We start from the raw sequence: 22850 nt of genomic DNA, 5'->3' as shown, positions 1-22850 counted from the left end.
TACTGGGCTTTGGGAGGGTGTTTTTTCACACAGCGCTTTCTTAAGCCCTTCAGAAAAACTCTGCACAGGGTTCACAGAGTCCACGGAGCTGTAAAAACCCACTTGGTGGAACAGGCTTGCAGGAGCTGAGCTGCCCGTGGGCGTGCGACCACAGGCTCGCTGCCAGCTCTGCTTGCCCTTACCTGGTCCTTGAGCTCTGACAGCTGCCCGGAGAGGTTGGTCACCAGCTTCATGGTGGACTCCAGCTTCTCCTGCAGGTTCCTCAGCTCGTTCTGCTCTCCCTCCGAGTCGCTGCTGACGAGGGACATGGCTCGCATCCGGGGGAACCAGTCCAGGTTTCGCTCCTGAGAACCAGGCACAAGTTCATAATTAGCTTTTACCACATGAAAACCTGCACCCCAGCGGCTCCATGCAGACATATCTTTAATGCCACACTGTGACATTCCTCAGATACATAAGCTCTGCAGCATTTTCATTTGCGTCTTACTGGAAAGTCTGTAAAATCACCCACTAGAGGCTGAGGCACTTCAGACGCAGCTACTGAAAATTAAGGCTGCTTCCTGTTGGCTTTTCCTTCCCAGCAACTCATCCTCCCCAGCCATCTCTTTCTCAGTGCAATACATGAACGCTGGACCATGAAGCAGCCCCGATTTAGTGTCTGCACACGCATCTTTCCGTGGGAGAAATCCACAGTCATCGGACACTTTTTCCACTAGCCTTCATCGAAGATTTTCTGCTGATAATGTTGGATTTTGGTTTTTCATCAAGCAAAGTTTGGCTGTGCTTTGTGCTGAAAGAAAACGCGCTCTACCAAAGAACACTGTTACAGATGAAACACTTCCTTTTTAATGAAAAAGAAAAAAAAAATCCCTATTATGACCAGCTCTTTCAGTCTAAAACATGGGACAGATTAAATTCCAGTGCACCACTGACAACCAAGCCTTCCTTCAGGCCTGCAACTCTCTTCTACTCCAGGTTTAAGTTACAGCCAGGAACTGAGCAGAGGCATGAGGTTTTATTAATGTGCACACAGAGGCTCACACGTACACTCACGTACACACCCGTGACGTTAAAAATAAAAGCGGGAACGGAATAGAAAACCACAAGAGAGGAGGAGGGGTGCATCTTGACACCCTGAGTTTTAACACTGGTTTCCTATCTAGTCCGGCTCTCCTCCCACGCTGGAGGTGCTCTCTGGAATGGAAGTTCAGGTAGCGCGGGGTGAGGGGGATGCGTGCGCTCTCCCTGCCGATGCTGGGGCAGCTGGCAGTGCTCTACATGGACCAGAGGGACTGGTAGCAGCCCCTGGGATCACAGCATCCCAAACCAGAGCTCCATCAGCAGCGCTGGTTAACGGCAGCCAAAGTTCACCACTTCCACAGGCCAGGCGTTACGTACTTTCTCAAAACTATGGATAATTCTCATGGCGCTGCAAACTCGATTTGGATTTTTGCCATTAGCCCCTGACTAAACCTCTAAATCAACCGCTCCCCCCATCTCCTTGCCGCCCTCCCTCCACGCTCAGTCTTTTCCAGGAACATCCACACTGCTTAAATCAGGGCTGTGCACCTCTATGGAGAGGCACAGTCACGGTCTTTCTGCAATTCAGATCTCTTGCCAAGAATCATCATCTTAAATTAGTTGCTTCTGATCTGCTCAGAGTTTACTACTGCAGAGATTAAAAGGCATAAATGAGGCCCTTTCCCATGCAGTGCAATGCAGGACTCCCACGTGATGCAGAACTGCCAGAACGGCTTTTCTCCTGATCCCTGTTTACAGGGCAGATGGTTTCTGCTAATAAAAGAAAAAATATATATACAGAAAATATGCCTTTATCAAGACAAGTGCCAAAATATTTTGGACTTCAGGGAAAGACAGTTCTACAACTAAGATTTAAGAGCAGCAATGGGCAACATTTCCCTGCATTCCTCTAGCAGCATAAAGCACTCGGGAGGGAGGAGTGGGCACGCTCATCGCTTGTGCTCGAGCCCCGCTCCTCTGCCACAAAGTACTTCCCTTCCCCGTCCAGGGAAAATCAACTAAAAAACAACTGTATTTCCCCTCTCTGCTGTCCTCCATGCTGAGTGTTTTCAAGGATAGAGCCAATGAGACTAAAATGCAATTTACATTCTCCAGTTTGTCCAGGTGCTCAGCTCCACATCCCGAAGCTCCCGGGCTGACACAAGAGCAGAGCCCTGCAGCTCCTGCCCACTCCTCCATCGCTGGGGGAATATTTGGCGTTGACTCGCTCCCCATGAGGTGAGCTTTCCATGCCCACAGCACTCCCAGGCGCTCACCCATCTGCTCTGCTCATGGAACACGATGGGAGCAGGGCCTGAGGACAGCAGGTTTATCCTTACCTGCAACGTTTTGTTAACAAATCTCCCACAGCCTTTTCCAACATTACTTTGCGATGCAAGCAAATGCTAGAGCTGCTGCAGGGCTGCACCTCGATCACCGCGGGCAGGGCAGGGCAGGTGGCTGGCAGTCTCAGAGCTGTGAAATCAACCTAGCTAGCCCTACAGCACGGCCAGCTCCTGCAGGGCTCTCGGGGTTTTGCACTTACTGGCTTTCTGAAAGCCCCTGCTCTTCGCATCACCGAGGACGGGAAATCTTGGCTTTCACTTGAACAAAGTGCCTCTCTCATTCTCATGGCTATCGTGAATGATGAAAAACAAAAATGATCCCGTGAACTCCTCAAGCTGAGAAAGGGGAAAGCTGAAGGAAAGAGACCAGGCTGATGGTTTCCCCTTGCCCTCTGAGCTGCAAGGGCAGGGTCCACACCTGAGCCCGGACTTGGCACCACTGCAAAGCCTGCTCTGTGTGAAGGGGTTGACGTGGGCACCCGGGGTTTCCCATGCACAGACAGGGAAAGGGCTGAGGGAAATGCCTACGCATCATTCCAGCCGCATTGCTGGGCTGGACCCAGCCCTCACTCCTGTTCCCATTTTGTGCCACTTGTAGGTGCTGCACAAACCCCAAGTGCACCTAGAAAATGTACAGCTGCTGCCTGGCAAGAAGTACAGGGATGTCCACCCAGAGAGCTGGGCAGGTGTGCTGCCGGGAGGAACCATGGGGACAGGCGTGAGGAAATGGGGACACAGGGAGAACCGGCACAGCAAACACGCTGACCACTGGGAGCTCTGCAGTGAGGGCGGCAGTGCTGCCAGCACGCAGGGCGCTGCTCCTGCTCCTCCTCCTCCCCATGCACACAGCCCCACATCTCTTCACGCTGCTTCATAGGAAACCTTCAGCCCGTTCCTACAGCTTGCCCAGCTCTGCAGAAAGGAGCTCGGAGCCTGGATGTAAGCAGCTTGCTCACACGCAGCGTTCCGTCCGAACAAATGCTTGCACTCTGGCCATTGTGTGGGGGTCCTGTCGAATAAATAAATAACGATGCCTTCGGCAGAGCTGGTGGAAATGGAAAGAAGCAGGAATGTGGAAAGGTCACTGCCGGGAGCCCACGGGGCGGTGTGCAGCAGCCAGCCCGGCTCCCGGCCCTGCGCCTCCGGCAGTGCTTGGCGCGGAGCGGTGCGATTCAGGGCTGAATAAAAGATTTATATCTCGATGATCTAGTTTCTGCTGAACTTTAACTGAACAGCAGGGTGCCTTTAAAGATGCAGCCTGACATCTTTTACTTAAGGTTTGGTAGCTTTTTTGTTTTGCTGAAGGCACCAAGCGAGCCACGAAGCGCGAGCCTCCTCCTTGATCCCTTCTTCCTGCCTGTCGGTCGCGCTGCCGCACGCCGCCCGGCTGCTGGCATCCCGCATACCGATGCAGTTATGCACTGTCTGCTGTGGTCCTCCTACAAGCCGAGGCACCGCGATCCTGGTGTGCACTCAGCTCCCTCTTCCCGTCACAGTCGCAGCTTCCTCTGTTTGAACAGACGAGCTGACTGCAGCCACTGACGGAAGCTGGCTAACCACAAGGGCTGGGTTTCGGGTTAGCTCTTTTCTAGGTAAAGTTGGAAAAGTCCCTCTTGTAAAGCAAATATCATTAAATCTCAGACATGGGGGCGACGCTGACCGGCCTCTTAAAACGTCCACGATTGGAAATTTAAATAAAAGAGGAAGCTGTGCTGCATGATGCAGATGCAATTCATTCTGAGAAGTGCCGGCTCTTCCCTGCTTCTGCCGAAGAGTTTATTCTAAGAAGGGTTTCTGAGGCAACCTCCACACGGAACGTGCCAGGAGATGCATTAGTGTTGCTCCCGGGCGGGAGGTGGCTGCGATCGGCTCGGCCTCGCCGCGGCCCCGAGGAAGTCGCCGCTATTCTGGGCCTGTGCTCCGGCAGCAGCGCTGCGCCTCTTATTTATAGGGTGCTGAAAGGCTGATTCAATGCTCATCAAAAGATGAATTCCGATAGCCTGCCCTCTGAAGAGTGTCTGGCAGGCCACTGCTTAGTCAGGGAAAGCGACAGCAGTGAATTTCTATTTGTCACATGTCATTAGAAGTCATACAGCTAATAAACAGCTTTCTGGAGTGCTTTGAAACTGAAAAGCTTCATGCTTTTTTTGTTGTTGTTGTTTTGTTTGTGGCAAGATGAAACTCCTCTTGGTTCTTTCTTGTGCTTCCTGGAAAAAGCCCCACGCCGGGTTCTCTCTTCTGCAAAGGGCCGACCATCACTTCTTCCACACCAAAGTGGGCTTCTCACCTCTCTCTGGTGCCTCCCCCCTCCACGCTAAAAATATTTTCAAGTTCCACCCATGTCTTCAAATTTGTGGTTAATGATACAAAAAAACCTCTTTTTTTTAACATTTAATTTAAATACGGAAGGGGCTTTTGCAGAAGTGCAGAGCAAGGCAGCAGCAGGAGGCCTGGAAGGCGGACACCGTATCCAAAGGTGGAAGAAGGTCACGTCTGTGTAGGAATCGATCCCACCGTGTATCCCAGTAACAGTTCTGCCCAGTGACTCACTCCAACGGAACGCTTTGTTTATCAGAAGTGAGGTGAGCTCACCCAGCACCACCGAGCGGAACGTGACCGCAGCGCGCAGCCCCAGTGGGAGCTCCGCAGGAGATCTCCCAGGTTGGGCAGTGCCACCTCTTCCCAGCAGCTCACTGCTGGTTGTTTGGATCTAGATTTTAAGTGAAGTAGGACATATTACACCACGATCAGCCAGGCAGGACAAAACAATTAAACACGCAAAGACTGAGCAAACAGCTGCTGGCGGCAGTGGCGGCCCACCTACTCTTGCTCAACAGGTCCGCTAAGAGCCTGCACGGCCTCCGGAGCGCCCACAGCACGGGGTCAAGGCCTTGGCCGCACTTCTGGGCCGGACCAGTGGCAGCGGGGGCTCAGGAGGCGGCCATCTGCTCAGCGATAGCTCAGGGGGAACGGTCACTGTCCCCGTGACAGCTTGGGGGCATGGCCATCTCAGCACGTGCAGCTCCTCGGGGCTGTTGGTGCTGCAAAACGAGCACCTGCTTCCCCCCAGCTTTTCCCCCTCCCTCCGTCCCCGGCCAGGCTCCTGCAGCAAGGACGCAGCACCACTGTGCGCGTGTGTACCTGCAAGCGCTGGGATCCAGCCCTGTTTGAACACATTATGCAAACAAACCATTACGTGGAACTGCTCTGAGGTATGTGCTGCTGTTTTCGCCCACCCAGACCCTTTTTCTGGCACATGGCGTCTCACAGGGCCCAGGCAAAGCCTAACAGGCCTGTGGGGACATGGGGACACGGGGCTGGTGCTCCTGCTGCATGCTGGGGTCAGAGAAGAGGATGCTGAGGGCAAGGGGAAGGAGGGGAAAAAGCCCCACACACAGAACGAAGTTTTGCTGGGCACCGTTAGAGAGCAGCAAGGCTGACAGCCCTCCCCATGTCACACCGAATAGGTGACGAGGGAAGGAGGACGACCGTTTCCCCATAGCTGCAGATGCTGCAGGGATGTCACACATCTAATCACAAAGACCACGCTCCTTCCAGTTACCAGCCTCTGCACCTTTGTGCTCTTTGCAGGCGCAGATCTGCTGCAGGGCACGGCCCTGCCCGGGTCACTTATCAGGGAGAACCAAGGCCTCGGCCACGTCAGGTGGAGGCCGGCAGCAAGAGTCATTGCTGCCACACGCACAGGTCACGCCACCTCGCCGGGGACCTGCACACTCCTGGCCTGCACCTTGCCTCATGCTGAGGGTGGGACGAGGAGCTCAGCTATCAAAACCAAAGCTGCAGACCGTGCCTATGACGCAGTGTTTCCAGCAGCCAAGGGCCTTCTGCCAAGTCCACCTCCTGGCTCTCCTCTGCCCCTGCTATTATTTGCTATTTAACTCTGTAATTATATTAGCTAACCCTGGTACAGTATCTCAAGACACAGCTTGTTTGGAAGGGAAGGTACCACCAAATTAAGCCCTGACCTCCTCGGTCCGGCTCTCTGGCTTGCAGTCAGCACCCATTTCTGCCTGGAGCTCGGAAGCCCTGGGCTCGCCATCTGCAACCAAACAACTGCACGCAGGCAGTGCGTATGGGCTGCTCTCTCCTGTGCCTGTGGTTGGCCCAGCACAGATAAGGCATTCTTTTCTATTTGGTTTTGTCACAAAGTAGAGGATTTCCAGGCACAAATTACCTAGGAATGTAACTAAGTTCTAGCATTTTCTCAGACTAATTCCAGCTATACACACACCAATCACCAGTACCAAAACCAGAGAGCCCTTCTCCAAATGCCTTGGCTACTTGTTACTGCTACAGGGGCTTCAATTCAAACCCAATCGCGGCCACCTCCAGCTGAACTTACTCAGTGCAGAGCCTGGGGACAGCAACCCCTCAAAGCCATTGTCACATGAGCCTCCTGCACATCACGAGTCACTCCTGTGTGTTTCAGACCACGACGACCATGGCTGGGTACTTCAATCCTTCAAATCAGCTTGAACTTGCATTTCTGCGAGATTGTAATTCTAAATCTTGAGGCTGCTGAAACCTTGCCTTCATTTATTAGGAGCTAATTTTTGGCAGAAGTTACAGGCTACCCTGGATACTCAACCATAAGAAACACTTTCCAACTATGGCGTGGCACACAGCTCAAGGCAAAAAGAAAAACGTCCAGCGCTATGTGCAAATGCCCAGTTTTGTACAAAGAGGTTAACTTGGGCACAAAAGGAAATCCTTAGTCCTCATCTCCGTTCCAAATTCATTTAAGGCTATCTGCACCATCACTTCTATTTATAAGTGGTTCATTTTCAGATGACAACACAATCCAATTTAAAGTTCAGGGCTTGGTGCTCTAGATCAGGACATGTGAGCTTGGGCAATCCCTCACACCTCTCTGCCGTGGTGTCGAAATAGAGGTTAATGACATGTATCCTTGGCACCACTCTAGATTAAGGTTTCTGGAAATTGCAAGAGCTAGTTAGGAAGTTTTGTGTTACGAACTTTTCCAAGCAAGTCTTTTTTTTTTTTTTAAATTATTGTTAATAGGCATATCTGCGTGCATAAAATCACTCAGCTCTTACCCACACTGATGTGAAGGTATATATGCAAATCCATGTTTTAGTGCATGCAAGAGTTCTGTATGCAAATATTTGCCCATGCGAGTGACAGCATACTGCAGCTGCACACACAACAGCCTGTGAAAGCACAGAAATATGGAGATGTGCTTCTCTGTGTATCGAGCTTCAGAGTAAGAATTTTTTTTTTACATATTATAAATGCCTGCAAACAGCTGTTTGTACAGAGCTTTGCCAAGACTCAGAGGACAGCTGTGCTGAAGGGGCTGATACTAGCAGGGCCGCCGCAGCAACTGGGGGCAAATGCAGCAACCTTAAGAAGAAATTCTCAAGCCTGAGAGGATGGGCAGATAAGACACTTAAATGAATTAACCTGTAGGGAGTTGCACCGAGTTCACATTAGTCATTTGGGTGTGGATGTCAGTGTCTGGCCAACACGATAAGTGGATCCCCCCACCTCCTACACACATACTATTATTCAGACATCACCTGATCTTCCCTGGTGACTACAAAGCAACACAGCAGCTGAACCATATGCCTTTGTTCCTGGGAAACACAAGATGCACTGGACTACCAGCTCTGCAGCACCATTAGCATACCTTCCAGATAAACACTTTTCAAAAGACATCGATCCATCTTGAAGCCTCGCTATCTTAAATGCACATCTGCAGTGATTTAGCCAGATGAACAGAAGCTAGGTCATCAGAAGGGCTTCATAAACACTAAAAATTAAAGGTCATCTCTGTTACCACCAGAGGTTTTTCTCATATCCTAGGGTACTTTCAGTGCTATTAAATACATATTACGAGACCGTTCAAGAATGCATTTTGAAGGTGATCTGCTTCATGCCAAGCTCCTGCTTGCCACCTCCTGAAAACCATAAACTTATCAACCTTGAAAGTGCTGGTAAGAACTTCAGGACAGCAGATGATTCACTGCAGCAGCTAGGGCGTGGAGGCAAGCTTAGCTTTACATCAAACAGAAGCAGTCACTGCATCTTCCCTCTTAGGTTTCTCCAGCAATTCCCAGCTAAGATTCCTAATATCTCTTGCAAGCTTTACACCACGTATCATAGCAGGCACGTGCTCTCCTTATTGATGAAAGTGAATATTCTCCCTGTTTGTGGGGGAGAAAGCTGGTGACGAATTCCAGGGCTCCTATCAAAAACCCTGACTTGTAGCTACACGACGGCACAGCACGGCTTCCCACGCCACAGCACACAAACAAACAGCTCCACCACCAAACAGAAACCCGAACAAAAGCACGCTGAGAATTACAAGCACAAACTCAGAGCCACGCTTGTCTCGTGGGACAGAAAAACGTTATGGACGGTACAGCTACAAACCAGAGTACTGAAACTCTGTAGGTTCGATTCCGTCAGATGGCTTTTTTTTTTTTTTTTTTTTTTTTTTTTTACACATTTGTTTTGAACTTGCTTTCGGTGTTCAAAATACTTCTTAAGGTCTGCTTCCAAGTTTGACTGTCAACTTGTTTCTCCACACTGCATTTTAATTTAATCAACCCCTATCCGTGAAAAAATCCAAACATCACTAGAGACCTGCAGTTAATCATTGATTTTCATGGCTACAAGTTACTTTTCTGCTGGGTCAGTTTCCTGCAGGCTGCAAGGTGAACTCTGGGCAAGATTCAGCTCTGTCACATCCAGGACAGGGGATAGCCTCAAAATTCTTACAACAGACATTTTCTTGTTGCAGAGAAGAGAACATCAACATTCAAGATCAACCTTAAGGCTCCTGAGTACTCACTAATTGGCATAAGTGAAACTGCCCGGGATTCTTTTGACAGCAGTGTTTAAAATATCCTTAAAGCACTGCACAGAAGCACTCGAAGCACTTACAGGCTGGTGGCGTATCATTTTAGCGTCCTAAATTCTGTAGGGCTTTTTGTTTGTTTTCTAATGTCCTCTGGTGCTGGAAAAAACACAAATATCAAACGGCAATGGAAAATTGTTATTATTTTTTTAACAGTTGCCAAAAGGCAGAAATCCAAGAGGTTTCTATAGATGCTGTGTTGGGAGTCAGAGCAAAGGTGAAACGCATCAAGGCGTATTCTGTAATCACAGGATGACTGGGAGCACTTCGTGCTTCCTACTCTCAGCTGCTAAAATGGGTACGGATTTCAGTGAACAATGGTACCGCCTAACAGCCCATGGAAAAAGCCTGCCCCATCTGCATCAGCATCGAAGATGTTACAGTGCCACCTTCAGTCTGAAGACGTGGGGAGAAGCTCCCTTTCAACTCGAACCACCAAAGGACCCTTCGCAAGGCGTGCAGGGAGAGCCCGGGAGCTGCAGGCGTCAAGCAGCCGCAGGTTCACATTCACACGGGGTACAGCACGCAATGAACCACCTCCAGGAGAGGCGCATCCGGATCTTTGGAGCCACTGGCACCCCGAGGGCCTCCCTTCTGCACCACACGCCCTGCCAGGCGGTCTGAGGGAAAGATGGCCATGCCCCAGGCCACCACCTTCGGCAGAAAGCAGGGCTTCCCACAGAAGCGTTTAGAAGGTCTGATAAAGAAAAGCAGCCCGCGTGTTTTACCTTCAGATTTTCTTGGGGTAGAAAAGAACAGGTGAATGATTTGAATATTCAAGAGCAACAGAAAGAATTTGTGTCCAAAGTTCGGAGTCAGCTGCCGTGCCGTGTGGGCCCCGGGAACGCTGCCGAGCGGCGCAGTGCGGGCAGCAGCAGCCTGGGCTCCTCCGGCTGCGCCCGTGCTGCCGTGGCACAAAGTGGTGTGCAAAGCAAACTCACTGCCTGCTCCTCAGCCTGCACGGTTACGTGACGCTTACAGCAGCACTGCACCGAGACCCTGAGAACCCAGAGTTCTCAGTTTAAAACTTCTTCCCGAAACGCCAGAAGGAACCACTGCAAGCTACACAAGGCCCGTACCTGGGACACACCGCTGTGCAAAGTCTCATCTCTGTGAGACACGTGGTCTGTGCGTAACTGATCCACAGCCCCATGGAACACCTGGGAACCACCCACTGCTGACACCTCTACGAATGGGAATTCTAGCTGAAGGTTTCCATTTTTTTTTTAAATGTTTATCGCAATCGTATTCAACGACTGTTTTTCAGTGCCTAATTTAAGCTTCAAATGTGAAATAATAATTTCCTAATAAAACACTAGCCAGTTCGAATGCTTTTTTTAAATAGAGTATCTTGAAGAGAATACATAAAATACTTTTACAAGCAGAAGCACTTTAAAGAGTGCAATGCTTCCCCCCAAAGCAATGCTTACTGCAGGCGACAAACAGGCAGCCGGGCGGAACAGAAAGCAGCAGCGATGTGCTTCGTTATCTCACTGTGCTAATCCTCCATCAGGTGACTGCTCACAAGATTTCTTTAAGCCCTCATTACAGAGGCAGAAATCCAGAACTAGGACATACACGTTAGTGACCCCGAAGTAACACGCCTAACCTCCAGGAGATCTGGGGGGGGATTTGCATTCTGACCAGGCCGAGGCAAACTGCCATGTAACAGGAGATGGCACCTCCACAGCAAAAAAGGCGGAGGCAGCGAGACGAGTACTCTGCTTTTATTTGGCTGAAGGCAAATAAATAACCAGCGGGACGTTCTGCTTCAGAAACAGCTCGCGCTAACCGGCCAGAAGATACACAAATCAGTAACTGGGGGTTAGGAGCTAATTCCAGGAGCTCTGAACCTGCTGCTTGGCATAGACACAGCTTTTAATTCTCTCATTAAAAAGCATTACGATTGAGCAGATATTCATTTTAGTTTCTTACAGTAATAAGCTAAAATCATATGACGGGAAATCCTCCGAGCCAGTTGAAGCTATTTATACTGGGACAGCTTATAAACTGTTTGCTACACCTTCAGACGCTTCCACCAACTTGAAAACACTCTTTCAAACAGCAGTACACCGGTTTTGAAAACAATAGCTTCTCATTATCTGATCTAAAACCACAGCGAGTGCCCTGCTCTCGCTGCCACCTCCCCGGGCACGCGCACGAGGAGCTGCAGGGCAGCGATGCACAGCGCGGTGTGAGCACGGTGCTGCACACGCAGCCTCCCACGAGCACCCCTGCCTGCAGCACACCACAACGCGTTGCCACACACACACACACACACACGCGTTATCTTTGATCGTATTCACTTGCCAAGCGCATCGTACGCACGGTATCTTTAGAAGGCACTTGTGAAAAGAAAGGCATTGGATTAAGCCTGTTAGCGTAGAAGAAGTCTTCCTCCAAGTTTTTGCTATAAAATAAATAAAAACACACAGTACGGCATTTACCAGATGGGCCAGTAGATTGGTCTGTGCCAGGAAAAAGTGAAGAATACTCCCAACTCACCTTGATCATTTCTGCCACGTAGCTTTCTGGTCCTGTATATTCCGTTGAATCTTTTACTTTCACTAATACGATAAAGCACAAATAATGCCACATGTTGTGCTCTTCTTTAATGTGCTCTTCAAAGGTGACTGTCTTGTTATCAAACTTATCTCTTTCCAAACCTACAGGAGTGACACACACGCAACTCTTAGTATTTACAAACTGGGACCAAGAAAATGAGCTCTAAGAACAAAACTTCTCCAGCCCGCTGCAGTTGTTAAGTCACAATCATTCTTAAACGAATATGGAATGGCCTAAACTCTCTGACAAACAGCCACAGTGCAGTGTGGAGAGGAGAGCGGGCACCGCAACTGCTGCTCACATCTGGTACACACCGCAGAAAACTTGGGGCTGAAAAATGGCAGCCACCTTGTACGCAGTCCATCGGATTTCATAAAGCATCTACTAGTTTCAGGCAGAACGATACCAAATGCAGCGTTTGCTTTGCAGCAGAATTCCAGAGGTTTCTTCTGTCGGTCTGCTCGTTACACAGCTCATACACTGCCCTGCCAGTTCCCTGCCCTGGCCTCAGCAGCTTAACTCCAAATCTAATGATGTGAGAAACTTTCACACACGCTTCTCATCACACTGCACCCCCCAAAAAAATGTCTGAAGCAAAGGAGAGGCAGGGACTGAAGATCTGAGGGAAAAAACATTTTGGGGAGGCTACATTCCCTATTTCTTCCTCCTGTCAAGGTGCTATGCACATGGAACCCAAGACCACCAACTAGCCAGGGAACGAAACTGGGGAACAAAGTCAGTAATTCCAGACTCATGTGCAGCTCTCTCTGACTTTGACAGAGTAGCTCTGTATTCAGTGCGTTTCTACACTTACCACAAATAAAGCAAGTTGTTTTTAAAATCTCTTCTTTCTTCTGTTTTTCACTCCTTAAATCAGCAAAAGTATCAATGATCACACCAAAAATCAGGTTAAGGACAATAATGATGACCATGAAGAAGAATAACAGATCATATATCACTCTAGCAGCAAAGAGAGGTTCCTGCAAGATACGTATTTTAATTATTAACAACCCAAATACGCGTACAGCTAACCCTTACAATACATTTCTTGTAGTTCAGCAGCAAGAGTACGCTGCCCCACAACCCCTCCCTTCAGTCTCCATTTCTGATGGTGTCCAGTGATAACTTAGAACTCAAAGCATTAAGTGAAACTAAAGTGCAAGATTACTGAGAGAAATGCCAAATTAGTCAGCTGAGCATGCAGTCACTACCAGGTTGCTCTTTCTGCTCGCTTTGTCCAAGTCTACGCTCTTCTCTCACACGCTGAAATTTGCCCTCTTCACCTTGCAAGCTGATTCTAATTGTATCTGTATTTAATCTGGTTATACACCAATACTGTACCAGTGTTAATTATGAAAACTTTTACTGAAACTTAATAGTATTCATTTATCTTACCAAGTACATAGTTTTGAATGAAACAGGGCACTAAATTCAACTTATCAGCATTCACATCACATTTACTTCCTACCCCCCATTTTCAGAGCCATCCTAGCCAGATGAGTGCCAAACTTCTGTTTGGAATTATGTAGCTTTCAAATCATTTTAAGCTGAAAATAGGGCTAAACATTAAAGAACACTTTGAAATTACAGACCACATACTTCTGTTATCTCAGGTGACCAAAGCAGACAGAGGGTAAAAATGTGTGGCTGAAGAGGACCCTTTTTCCCTGGCTGCAAGGTGCAAAGCATCCACTCTGACCAAGATTGCCCCTTTGGTCTCCAACATGGTTTTGGGGAATGACCAGAGGGAAGAGAGCCTGAGACTCCAGTAGGTACCATCTGCTACTGAAACAGCGATGTGGGCTGCTCTGGGTATGGTCTTTGCTCTGCAAAGGATGGCTCCAAAGAAGATCCTTCCTTTCCCAAAGTCTCATCTTGGTTCCCATCCTCTCATCCCATTCCCTGTTCTACATACCTTACCTTTCCAGCAACACTCCCCACAGAAACTCATGCCAATAGCATGGTAGCAGCTAGCACTGCAGCTTCATTCTGCTCCCTCACGTTACTCTCTCTCTAGCCTGTACCTCTCTTCTTCGATTCCTGAACTCCCAAAGCACAGACTGTGGGCTACACCTGTTCATTTGGGCCTCGTTCTGGATAGCCCTTATGCTGGAAAAGGTCTCATTTACTAAGACAAAAAGCACAGTTAAAAGCTCATTTGAACTGGCTGCTGCTTAATTTAATACTACTGAGATTTAACTGTATTACACAGAGAGAAAGCGTGGTTCCTTCTAGTTCGCGATGTCTCCTACATCTGTTTCAAGAGTGTGTATGCATCTTCCCCAGCAGAACTAGATCCCCAGCCCTACACGGTTATCACTCTTCCACCCCCACTCAGTGATAATTTACCTCTTTGGATGGTTTCCTGAGCACATCACCTACTCCACCCCCACTCCTGAGCCCATGACTCAGTACAGTAACAATGCACATCAGTAACGTCTCACACGTATGCTCTTTATTCTCTTCCTCCATTTCTTCAGCAATCAGTTCTGTGAACACAGCAAGCAAAGACACACAGAGAAGGCAAGAAGATCAGTTTTAAGTGATTCTCTCCATTCTTTGCTGGCTATGCTCCCACTCCCCTTTGCAAAAAGTGCCAGCTTTCCAGCCAGCATTGCAAACCTCCTTAGCATTTGCAGGGAGCAGACCATCAGCAGATCTCCCACTCTGGCTGCAGCCTGCCCTCCTTTCCCCCACCAGCAGAGTTTTCCTTTGTGCTTTAAACGCTGTCTTTGACTTGGTTAAGTCTCTCTGTTCGTTGCTGTTAGTATGCATAGCTCCGGATCACCAGATGCCTGTTTATACAGAATCATAGCTTTTTGACAGCTCGGAGGACAAAGTGTTGCCTCTTAAACTCTCCCCTGGTGCCTAACAGATTGCACAGCCTTTGGGCTGCACTCAAAATGGCAACTTCAGCTCTCCTTTTCCAAATGGCTAGGATACCACTACTGATGGAAATAGCATTTTACAAAAACGTAACGCTATTTTTTATGACCCTCTCTCTGTTTGGCTGAAGCTTCCAGCTTCACTGTTTCAGTTCCAGGGATGCTAGAATTAATTACCTAATTTCATACACTCTCCCTGTACCTATTAGAAGTCTCACGACTTATATTTCATCAAAAATGCTCATGAGTGGATCCCGCCTTCCCTCATCAAGTCTTGGATGGCCCAGAGCAACCCAGAAATATCCCAAACCCAAGAGGGTACAGAAACAGCCAAAGATTTGGGTATTGTTCATATCCCTGGCCACATAAGATCCTGATATCGAGTTGATTATTTTTGATACAAGCACATCTCTGGAGTCTTCCTTTCTGCAGCCAGAGTGCATAAAGACAAAGTGCTCTCCTCCTAGAGCTGAATAAAGAAGCTATTCTTGTATCTGTGCTGAATCTTAGTTTATTAAAGAGGACACTTGAGCAAAACAGAGCCATCTCCCCTTGAGAGCATGGGCTTGTGGCCATTACTGACCTTTGAAACATTTGGCCATATAAGAGCTCCACTTCTAAGAAAAATAACCTTGTTCTGTCTGGCTTTCTCAGCCAGCGTCGTAAATCTCTAAGTAGTAAATTACATTTTCTAGAAAATAAAACTAAGAATTTTCAGCATCCAAGCTGAGGCTGGTGATTATGCTACAAGTAATATCTCACATGCACTTTCCTGAACCCCAAACCTCCCAAAACTACCTTATCTGCTTAATCCATTGAGTACTTCCTGACATGACACTAAAAACAGTTTCCTTAGCTAACTAGATAGAATAATGCTGACAATAAACAATGTTCTGTTCCATATTTCAGAGCATTATCCTCTGAGATCACATTTAATAGCTTAATATAATAAACTTTGCGAGGATGTACACTGCATCACTTCCTTTTCAAATTGATAACATAGAAAATTAAAGAATATATCAATGTTTTATCAAAGTGTGGTTCAGTTCCAAGTTTCTGTAGTTTAAACACTTCATGCAACAAATGTCATTTAAGCTGCTGGCTTAAGTTGCTTCTCTTTCACACTAGACTCACAGTAGCTTTCCTACCCAAATCAGTTTAATTTTGAAGAAAAAAATATATATACTTAAAGTGTTTAACCTGAAAAAGCGTGAGAACTCAGGATGGGAGTTAAGAATTCAAAAAGCAGATACTCACGATCTGAAGGAATGACTGAAGAACAGTTTTCACTGCTACCTGCTTTGCACACATCTGAATAGAGAAACTCCCCAGTCATGGTTTCACCTGGTTCTGTGCGATCTAAAAGCAGATGGTGATAAACTGAATGGCTCCGTGTTTGCTATGTTTTGCAAAATTACTTCTCAGATATTAAGATAGCTCATGATATCATATGTGGTGTTGCATTATTAAGCAGATTTACAACTGCGTATTACCTTAGAGTTTAGATTACCAGAGTGTAGATGGCTGTAGTACTTCGATTCACACATTCAGTGATTTTAAATTCAAATATGAACTTCTTATTTCTGTGCATTAAGGAATACAGTTGTGTATTTATTTTGAATTAGTTCCAAAGTTGACAAAGTAATTGAAAAGATTCCAAAGATATTATGTTCTGGTGCACAGTGAATTTTCAAGGTGATTGACAACTTGCACTTCAACATCTTGCAAGTATCAAAGCGATCCCAGTGCCACGCAGTCATATATCTTTGGTGTTGCTCCAGCTTGATGCAAATGTGAAATAATAAGGTCAGTGGGGTTTGGGTCTCCTACAGGGTTGGCAGTAAAATCAGAAAAAAATAGCAGTTATGCCAAATAATGCTTGTCTGAATAACACAAGAGTCAGGAAAACGAGGAAGTCAGAACAAGCCCAAACCCAAACTCCTCCTCTAACAATTCCATTTCTACGTCTCCCATCCACTGAGTTGTGCACTAGCTGCTGTAGAGTGAGAATAAAAAAACCAACAACTTTTAACTTAAAATAAACAACATAAGGTCAGCATTGAGAAGCCTGTTACGGAATTTAGACTACAATAAAAAATTGAGAGACATTCATACAGCACACAGAAACTATGGGCAAATCAGAGTTTGACAGAGAAGCCTCTACTTCACAGGATCATCTCTTTGAAGGTCGCTTCCCTTCATTTACATTCATGGGGCTACTGCAGATAGAATGCTTCTGTGATTTTTTGTTATGTTGAAACTAAGACCCACCATTAAAAGCAAATATAACCATTCAAGGTCTGACAAATTAAAGCAGAGTTGAATTCCCCTAGTGCAAAGCCTTCCCCATCATATCCTACCCAAAGCCTGCCTGTAATTAAACTGAGGGAGGGAGTAGGTGTTATCTGAATTAGATAATCTCAACTGTTTTAGCAAACGGAGAGGAAAAATCTCCGATTTGTGCAGAAAAGCCCAAGTGCTACCTGCAGGGGTTCTTCTACCCCATCTCTCTTCATATTGCAGCAGATCACAGCATCTTGTAAAAATTGACAAGGAATATTTGGTGTCCATTTGCTCCAATCAGTTTTATTTCATTTTGTTTCTTTCATTTATGTAGAGTTCTCGGTAAGAAAGAAACTGCCAAACTTGCAAGATAAGCAGTACGTCTCACAGAAGGTGGAAGACACTCAGCGTGCCCTGGGCAACACAAGCCCATTACTTTCTTCAGCCCTGTCAAAATGAGTCGTCAGTACCAACCTGGCAATAATGTTTCATTAGGGAGCTTGTCTACTTCCAGGATAAAGTCATCTTTGAAGAAGAGGTACCCCACTATGGAGAACAGGTAGACAAGGATGAGCGCGAGGACAGCGGTCAGGATGATGGAGCGCCCGTTGCGAGTGACGCTCTTGATGACATTCAGCAAGGTCTCCTCTCGGTACACCAAGTCAAAGAGCTGGGACAAGAAACAAAAGCAAAGGTGTTTCTCACAGGTACTACTGATATCACTGGTGACACACCACCAACAAACAATATTTTCACCCAAATTAGCATGGAGAAGAAAATCTGCTGTTTAAATTACTTTATGTTTCTCACTCCTCTGGGTCTGTGACATTTCTCCATTGTAGCCCAGTCAGGCTGATGGCTACAATGGTTGACAATGAGAGGACAGGTATTTGTTAAATGGAACTTATGTCTAAACAGAAAATAACAAATTTGGTTACTGGAGGATGTAGCAGACATCAAACAAAGGGACAAAAATAGAGCTCTGAATGACATTGAGGGTTTGCTTTAAAAGTGACACGTTTTCTCCACCAACACTAGATATATTCCTTTACTGCCTGTTCTTAGAAGTATTGCACTGCACGCAATAAATTCCACCCCAAAGAGAAAACAGACACGTGCCAAGCATCCTTCTCAGCTGCGTAAGGCCCATAGCTGCAGAGATGCTCCACCATTAGCCAAGCACTCAGAAACATGGACACTGCCTTACTGTTATGGACAGCAATGGAGAAAACTATCTTCTAGACTGTATGCCCCGACACTTATTTTTTTATTCAATAATATTTTTATTTTAAAAAATTATTAACTCGCAGCACGGGTTAATAACACCACAAATGCCCACTGTTCAGTTACCACTTCTACATTTTTCAGTCATTTTTCTTCTCATGCATGAATTTATGTGACCTTAAGACTTAAAGCTTCACTAGGTTGCGATCACTTGGAGTCAAAACACATTAAGTTGTTTTATCATCTCGGAATTCAGAGCAGGGTCACAAGCGGTGCCTTTAACCTACAGAACGTATAACTTTGGTGTCTGTGAAGACAACTAACTACCACAAAGGGAAATACTAAATACCTTTGCTGGAACTGCAGACATATTTACTGTAATAAGCAACTGTAACAGAATTTAACCTTAAACGTGTGTCTCTTGTCAAAGTTGCTTGAGGAGAACAAAAATCTCAACTTTTCTGTAAAAAAAGCAGGAAAAGGAGCTACAGCAGGGGTCTTGGAGCCTCCCCTAGGAACCTAGCCAAAATCACCATGCCATTTTCAAGAGTGGCTGTACAACAGCATTGCAGTAGTCAAACAGAAAGCAAGCAGCGCATGACATCTAGATACACATGAGATGGGACTTCACAAGCACACAGGAAGAAAAGCATTCTGAGGACAAAATTAATACCTACCAGCAAACTATAGAAGAATTCATGTACAAAGAGCCCCAGAGCACAAATCAGGAGGTACAGCAGATGATAAAGAAATTCTACGTCCATGATCATTGCCTTGTATCCTCTAGTGAAGGTTCCACAGTTACCCACAAAACTCATCAGAAAAATGATTTTATTACAAACCTAAGGAAAGATGAACCATAAATTGGTTGTAACACACAGCTTGCAGGAAAAAAAAAAGGCAGTTTTTCAAAGCACCAAAGGGAAGCTGCCTTCAACCTACCAGGCACCTGCTAAATGCTATGATTACCAACTGCAGCAGCAGCCTTAACAAGGTGGCCCTGATCCTGCAGCACAGGACACTCAGTAGTGCACTCTGAAGACAAGGAGCACTATTAAATGATGCACCTGAAAGCTGGGCACTTCACAAGAAAGGCCAAGGCTCTGAGAAGATGCATTTTTGCACAGCTCCCGCTGACTCAGTCGAAGAAACATTTTTGGCTTACTTGCCTGGAAACCACACATATCTTGGTTTGAGCACTAATGAAGTTCTCTGGTGGCTCTGCTTACACGCTCAGTCCACATATTACTGTAGCAAAACTGCTCAGTGTCAGCTCTTGGCTGGCAGTTAGAATGCAGGCCGACATTTGGGAAATGCATTGTTTAGTAAACCTTTCACAACCTGGAAATACTGCAGCTCAGGCGCGGAACAGAGCTGGGTTTGAACAAACACCGAGTGCTGCAGGGTCACAGAGACTTCTTTTTATTGCTAGCTGGGGTGGGAGCTTCTCCAGGACTGTGACAAACTGAAAGACACCTCAGAGCTCTCCAGCTTAGGGAACAAGGGTTACATGAACAGCAGCAAAGTTCTCCTGCCAGTAACGGCCAAGGAGGAAGTGACCCCATAGCCTAGTTCTGCCCCAGCGTTCCAGGCTTTCTCTGCCTGTCGTCTGCAGGTGCAGGTAAGAAGCCCGTACAAAAGGAGCAACAGAACATCCAAACACCCAACTCGATACTTACGTTGAATGCACCCAGAAGAAATAAAGTAGGTTGTAAACCAACTGAAAATATTAGCCGTAATATCGTAGAAGCTATTAAGGCTCGGATGCCGTGGGGCTTAGGAAGAGCAATGACTATAGCCAGAGAAATCAGCATAGCTGTCCACAGCAAGCCTGACAAGTGGGGCTCCAAAGTACCTAGGATGAAGAGGGGAAAACAAAAAAATTCAGTGCTCTCTACACCAAGCAAAACGAAAACAAAACAGCCAAGTAAACACCATTTTATCTTATCTTTGGTGGAGTACCATTAATTCTCATGCTCAGACACTGCTGACTGCAAAGTGGCAAGTGGGACGTCTGAGCCCAATGCCTTTAGCAGTTTAATTACAAACTTATTACTAAAGCATTATGTAAATGACAAACACCAGTACTATAGGATTCTTCATTTTAGTGTTCATTACTTATGCACCTTGAATATTGAAAAGGAGAGGAGTTTTGCTGGTGTGCTCTACAGATGATTGAATGGGTGGGTGCGTAAGACAACAAACACATGCAGGCCTGATTCACACGCTCATTCTGAGTCTCCTATTATGCTTTTGGTCAAAAACCTTGTGCCAGTTTATCTCTTGCTATTTCTGGTTCTATTTCAGCTGTCCCGTGAGACTGCCTCCTTACATAACATCAGCTTGTGCTGCTAAAAATACACTTCTCAAAGAACCATGAAAAATGCTCAGCCTAAAACACCACTTAACCTGGGTTTATGCAGAATATGAAAGGTATCTTTTTCTTAAAACTTGCATTAAAAATGCTTTAATTCAAGCATGCAATACCTTGACAAAGAACATCAACAAGCCAGCACTCACCTGACACCAACTGTTCAAACCTGATCTAACCTCAGAGCACTTGCAGTCAGCACATTGGTCTGTTACCCGCTCACAGACAGGAATGTAAGCTGGAGGACTGGGTGGGAAGCTCCCCATGCTTCTGTAACTGTCACAACATCACTACCTAATCCCAGGCCTCCAGTTTTGCTCCTGCTCCTCAAGTCAGAAGATCTCCAGTTTGTGCTACAGTCATATGCTAAGCAGTGCTCAGTTCAGCACGTCTGGGCAACTCGGGACACTGACAGCTTCCCTGAAGGGTCTGCTTTGAAAAGTCTGATTTTTTTAAGAGCTTAAATAAATACACAGATATTTTGTACTTGGATGTTTGACTGTAACTAGTAGAGGGAGAGATTTCATCAAAACGTTACGTGATGAAGTATTTCAAATATGCAGGGTAGGGCGGCTCCAAAATGCCAAATGATTCCCTCGCCCCTGGTCCTGCGACTCGTAATCCCAACCAACTTGTTTAATGACCAACTTTGCTAGCAGCCATTCATTCAGACTTTTAAATTTTAACTTGTGATCTTTGAGACGGAAGACAGAAAACGCAGCTGCTCCTCGTTCCGGCCAAACCCATCTCAGTGAACTGGGGAGCTGCCAAGAGGGTGAAGCAGCTTCCAGGCTGCAGACGCAGAGCTCAGCTGATAGCGCTATGTGCAGGCTGCTGCTGCCTCTGAGCTGCGCTTGCGGGGGCTCTGCAGTCAGCCAGGAGCGGGAGGCAGAGGGAAGTGCCGTGGGAAGAGATCAGCATCTCTCTGGCCCCGCTGCACCAGGAACGTTCAAGAAGGGGAAGTGAAGGCCTGAACGCAGATAACCCTCCTCAGGATGGGGTGGGCTGACGTGAACCCACGGACCGACCTGTGCTAGGGTGCACCTCTTTGGAGAGGCTGAATCTAAAGACGAGCAATTGAATCGAATCAGGGCCCTACTGGAGGTATTTACTGAGCTGGCTCTGAGACTGTGGCACAAACCCACTGCTTGGACCAAAAGCCACTTCCAGGAGACCTGCTACAGCAAGGTTGTGCAAACCAGCACGCATTAACCCATACTTGATGACAGAGATGATAGCAAGCCCAGCTGCTAACTGCTCAGGGCACGGAAACGCCACGTGACCATTAAAGTTTTACAAAAAATGACATCAGCAAAACACAAGCTCAAGGGAAAAAGTAAATTAATATTTCCCGTACTTTTAGTTTGACACTTAATTATATAATTTTAAAACAAAGTAGAACAGCCACTAAAGGTGGATATCTGTCTTTGATAATTTTTCCCCTAGGAAAAAGTGCAGCTCTACATTTTCCTTACAAATACCTCGCAAAAGAGTCAGAAAACAGTATCATTTAAACCAGGGCAATTAGAAAAGCCTAATTCTATTGTCCTCACTAAAATGAACAGGGATGCTCAGACATGTCACGAAAAAGAATCTGGCTAACTAGACCTTATTTGTTCATATGTTTTTGTACGTTAAATATTGGTACCTCCTCGAATTCCTTTGAATGGGTAGAAGAATGCTACCAGCAGGTTCATGAGGACAGCCAGGTTAAAGGAAATACTGCTCCAGAAGGACATGTTGCGAGCACACCAGTACAGGAAAGGCTGAGCTGCAAAATAACAACAATAATTCTTTTTAGGGACATAGCATTTAAAAAAACATGTCTATATGAAAAAAATGACCTCCCCCAAAACTCAGTTTATTCTCAATTTGCCGAAAAGCACAGCATCAACAGCACTAGCACTCTTTGCTTATTCTGAAGTTCATTTGATTGCTCTCTCTGTCTTTGGAGTACTTCCTGCTTCCAAGTCGTGATTTAAGGCAAAGGGCTCTGTTAAAAAGCACGAACTGTGTCTTCCAGCACGAACTGATTTAGCAGCAGCACGAGTACAGGTTCAGAAATACCAGAGGTCCAGGGCTCCAGGTTTCCCCTAACAAGGCACTTTGCACTGACAGGCACACAGGATGATGAGAAGGAAGAAAGCCTGCACACGCTCCATCAGCGCCACGCAGCCGCAGCCCTCCCTGCTGGCAGCTCCCTGCCCACCCCCAGGCTTCTCTTCCTCTGCAGCCAGCAGAACACACACTGC

The 22850-nt window shown here is 46.7% G+C and overlaps 1 protein-coding gene across 11 annotated transcripts in view; it reads right to left on the bottom strand.

Annotated features, from left to right (window-relative positions):
* Window positions 1–22850, bottom strand: part of ITPR1 (inositol 1,4,5-trisphosphate receptor type 1) — a 152857-nt gene that overhangs the window by 5948 nt on the left and 124059 nt on the right. For all 11 annotated transcript variants that reach the window (XM_021409097.1, XM_021409098.1, XM_021409099.1 and 8 more), the window contains 9 exons: window positions 22247–22369; window positions 19907–20082; window positions 18905–19069; window positions 17478–17673; window positions 15978–16079; window positions 14185–14324; window positions 12650–12815; window positions 11776–11936; window positions 183–344 (listed from right to left, as the gene is read on the bottom strand). In XM_021409097.1, coding sequence (XP_021264772.1) covers window positions 183–344; window positions 11776–11936; window positions 12650–12815; window positions 14185–14324; window positions 15978–16079; window positions 17478–17673; window positions 18905–19069; window positions 19907–20082; window positions 22247–22369 — 1391 coding nt within the window. The remainder of the gene's footprint in view (window positions 1–182; window positions 345–11775; window positions 11937–12649; window positions 12816–14184; window positions 14325–15977; window positions 16080–17477; window positions 17674–18904; window positions 19070–19906; window positions 20083–22246; window positions 22370–22850) is intronic.

This window comes from Numida meleagris, chromosome 11, assembly GCF_002078875.1.
Source record: "Numida meleagris isolate 19003 breed g44 Domestic line chromosome 11, NumMel1.0, whole genome shotgun sequence".
NCBI lineage: Eukaryota > Metazoa > Chordata > Aves > Galliformes > Numididae > Numida > Numida meleagris.
The sequence above is the reverse complement of the archived record's forward strand: the minus strand, read 5'-3'. Positions and strand labels throughout refer to the sequence as shown.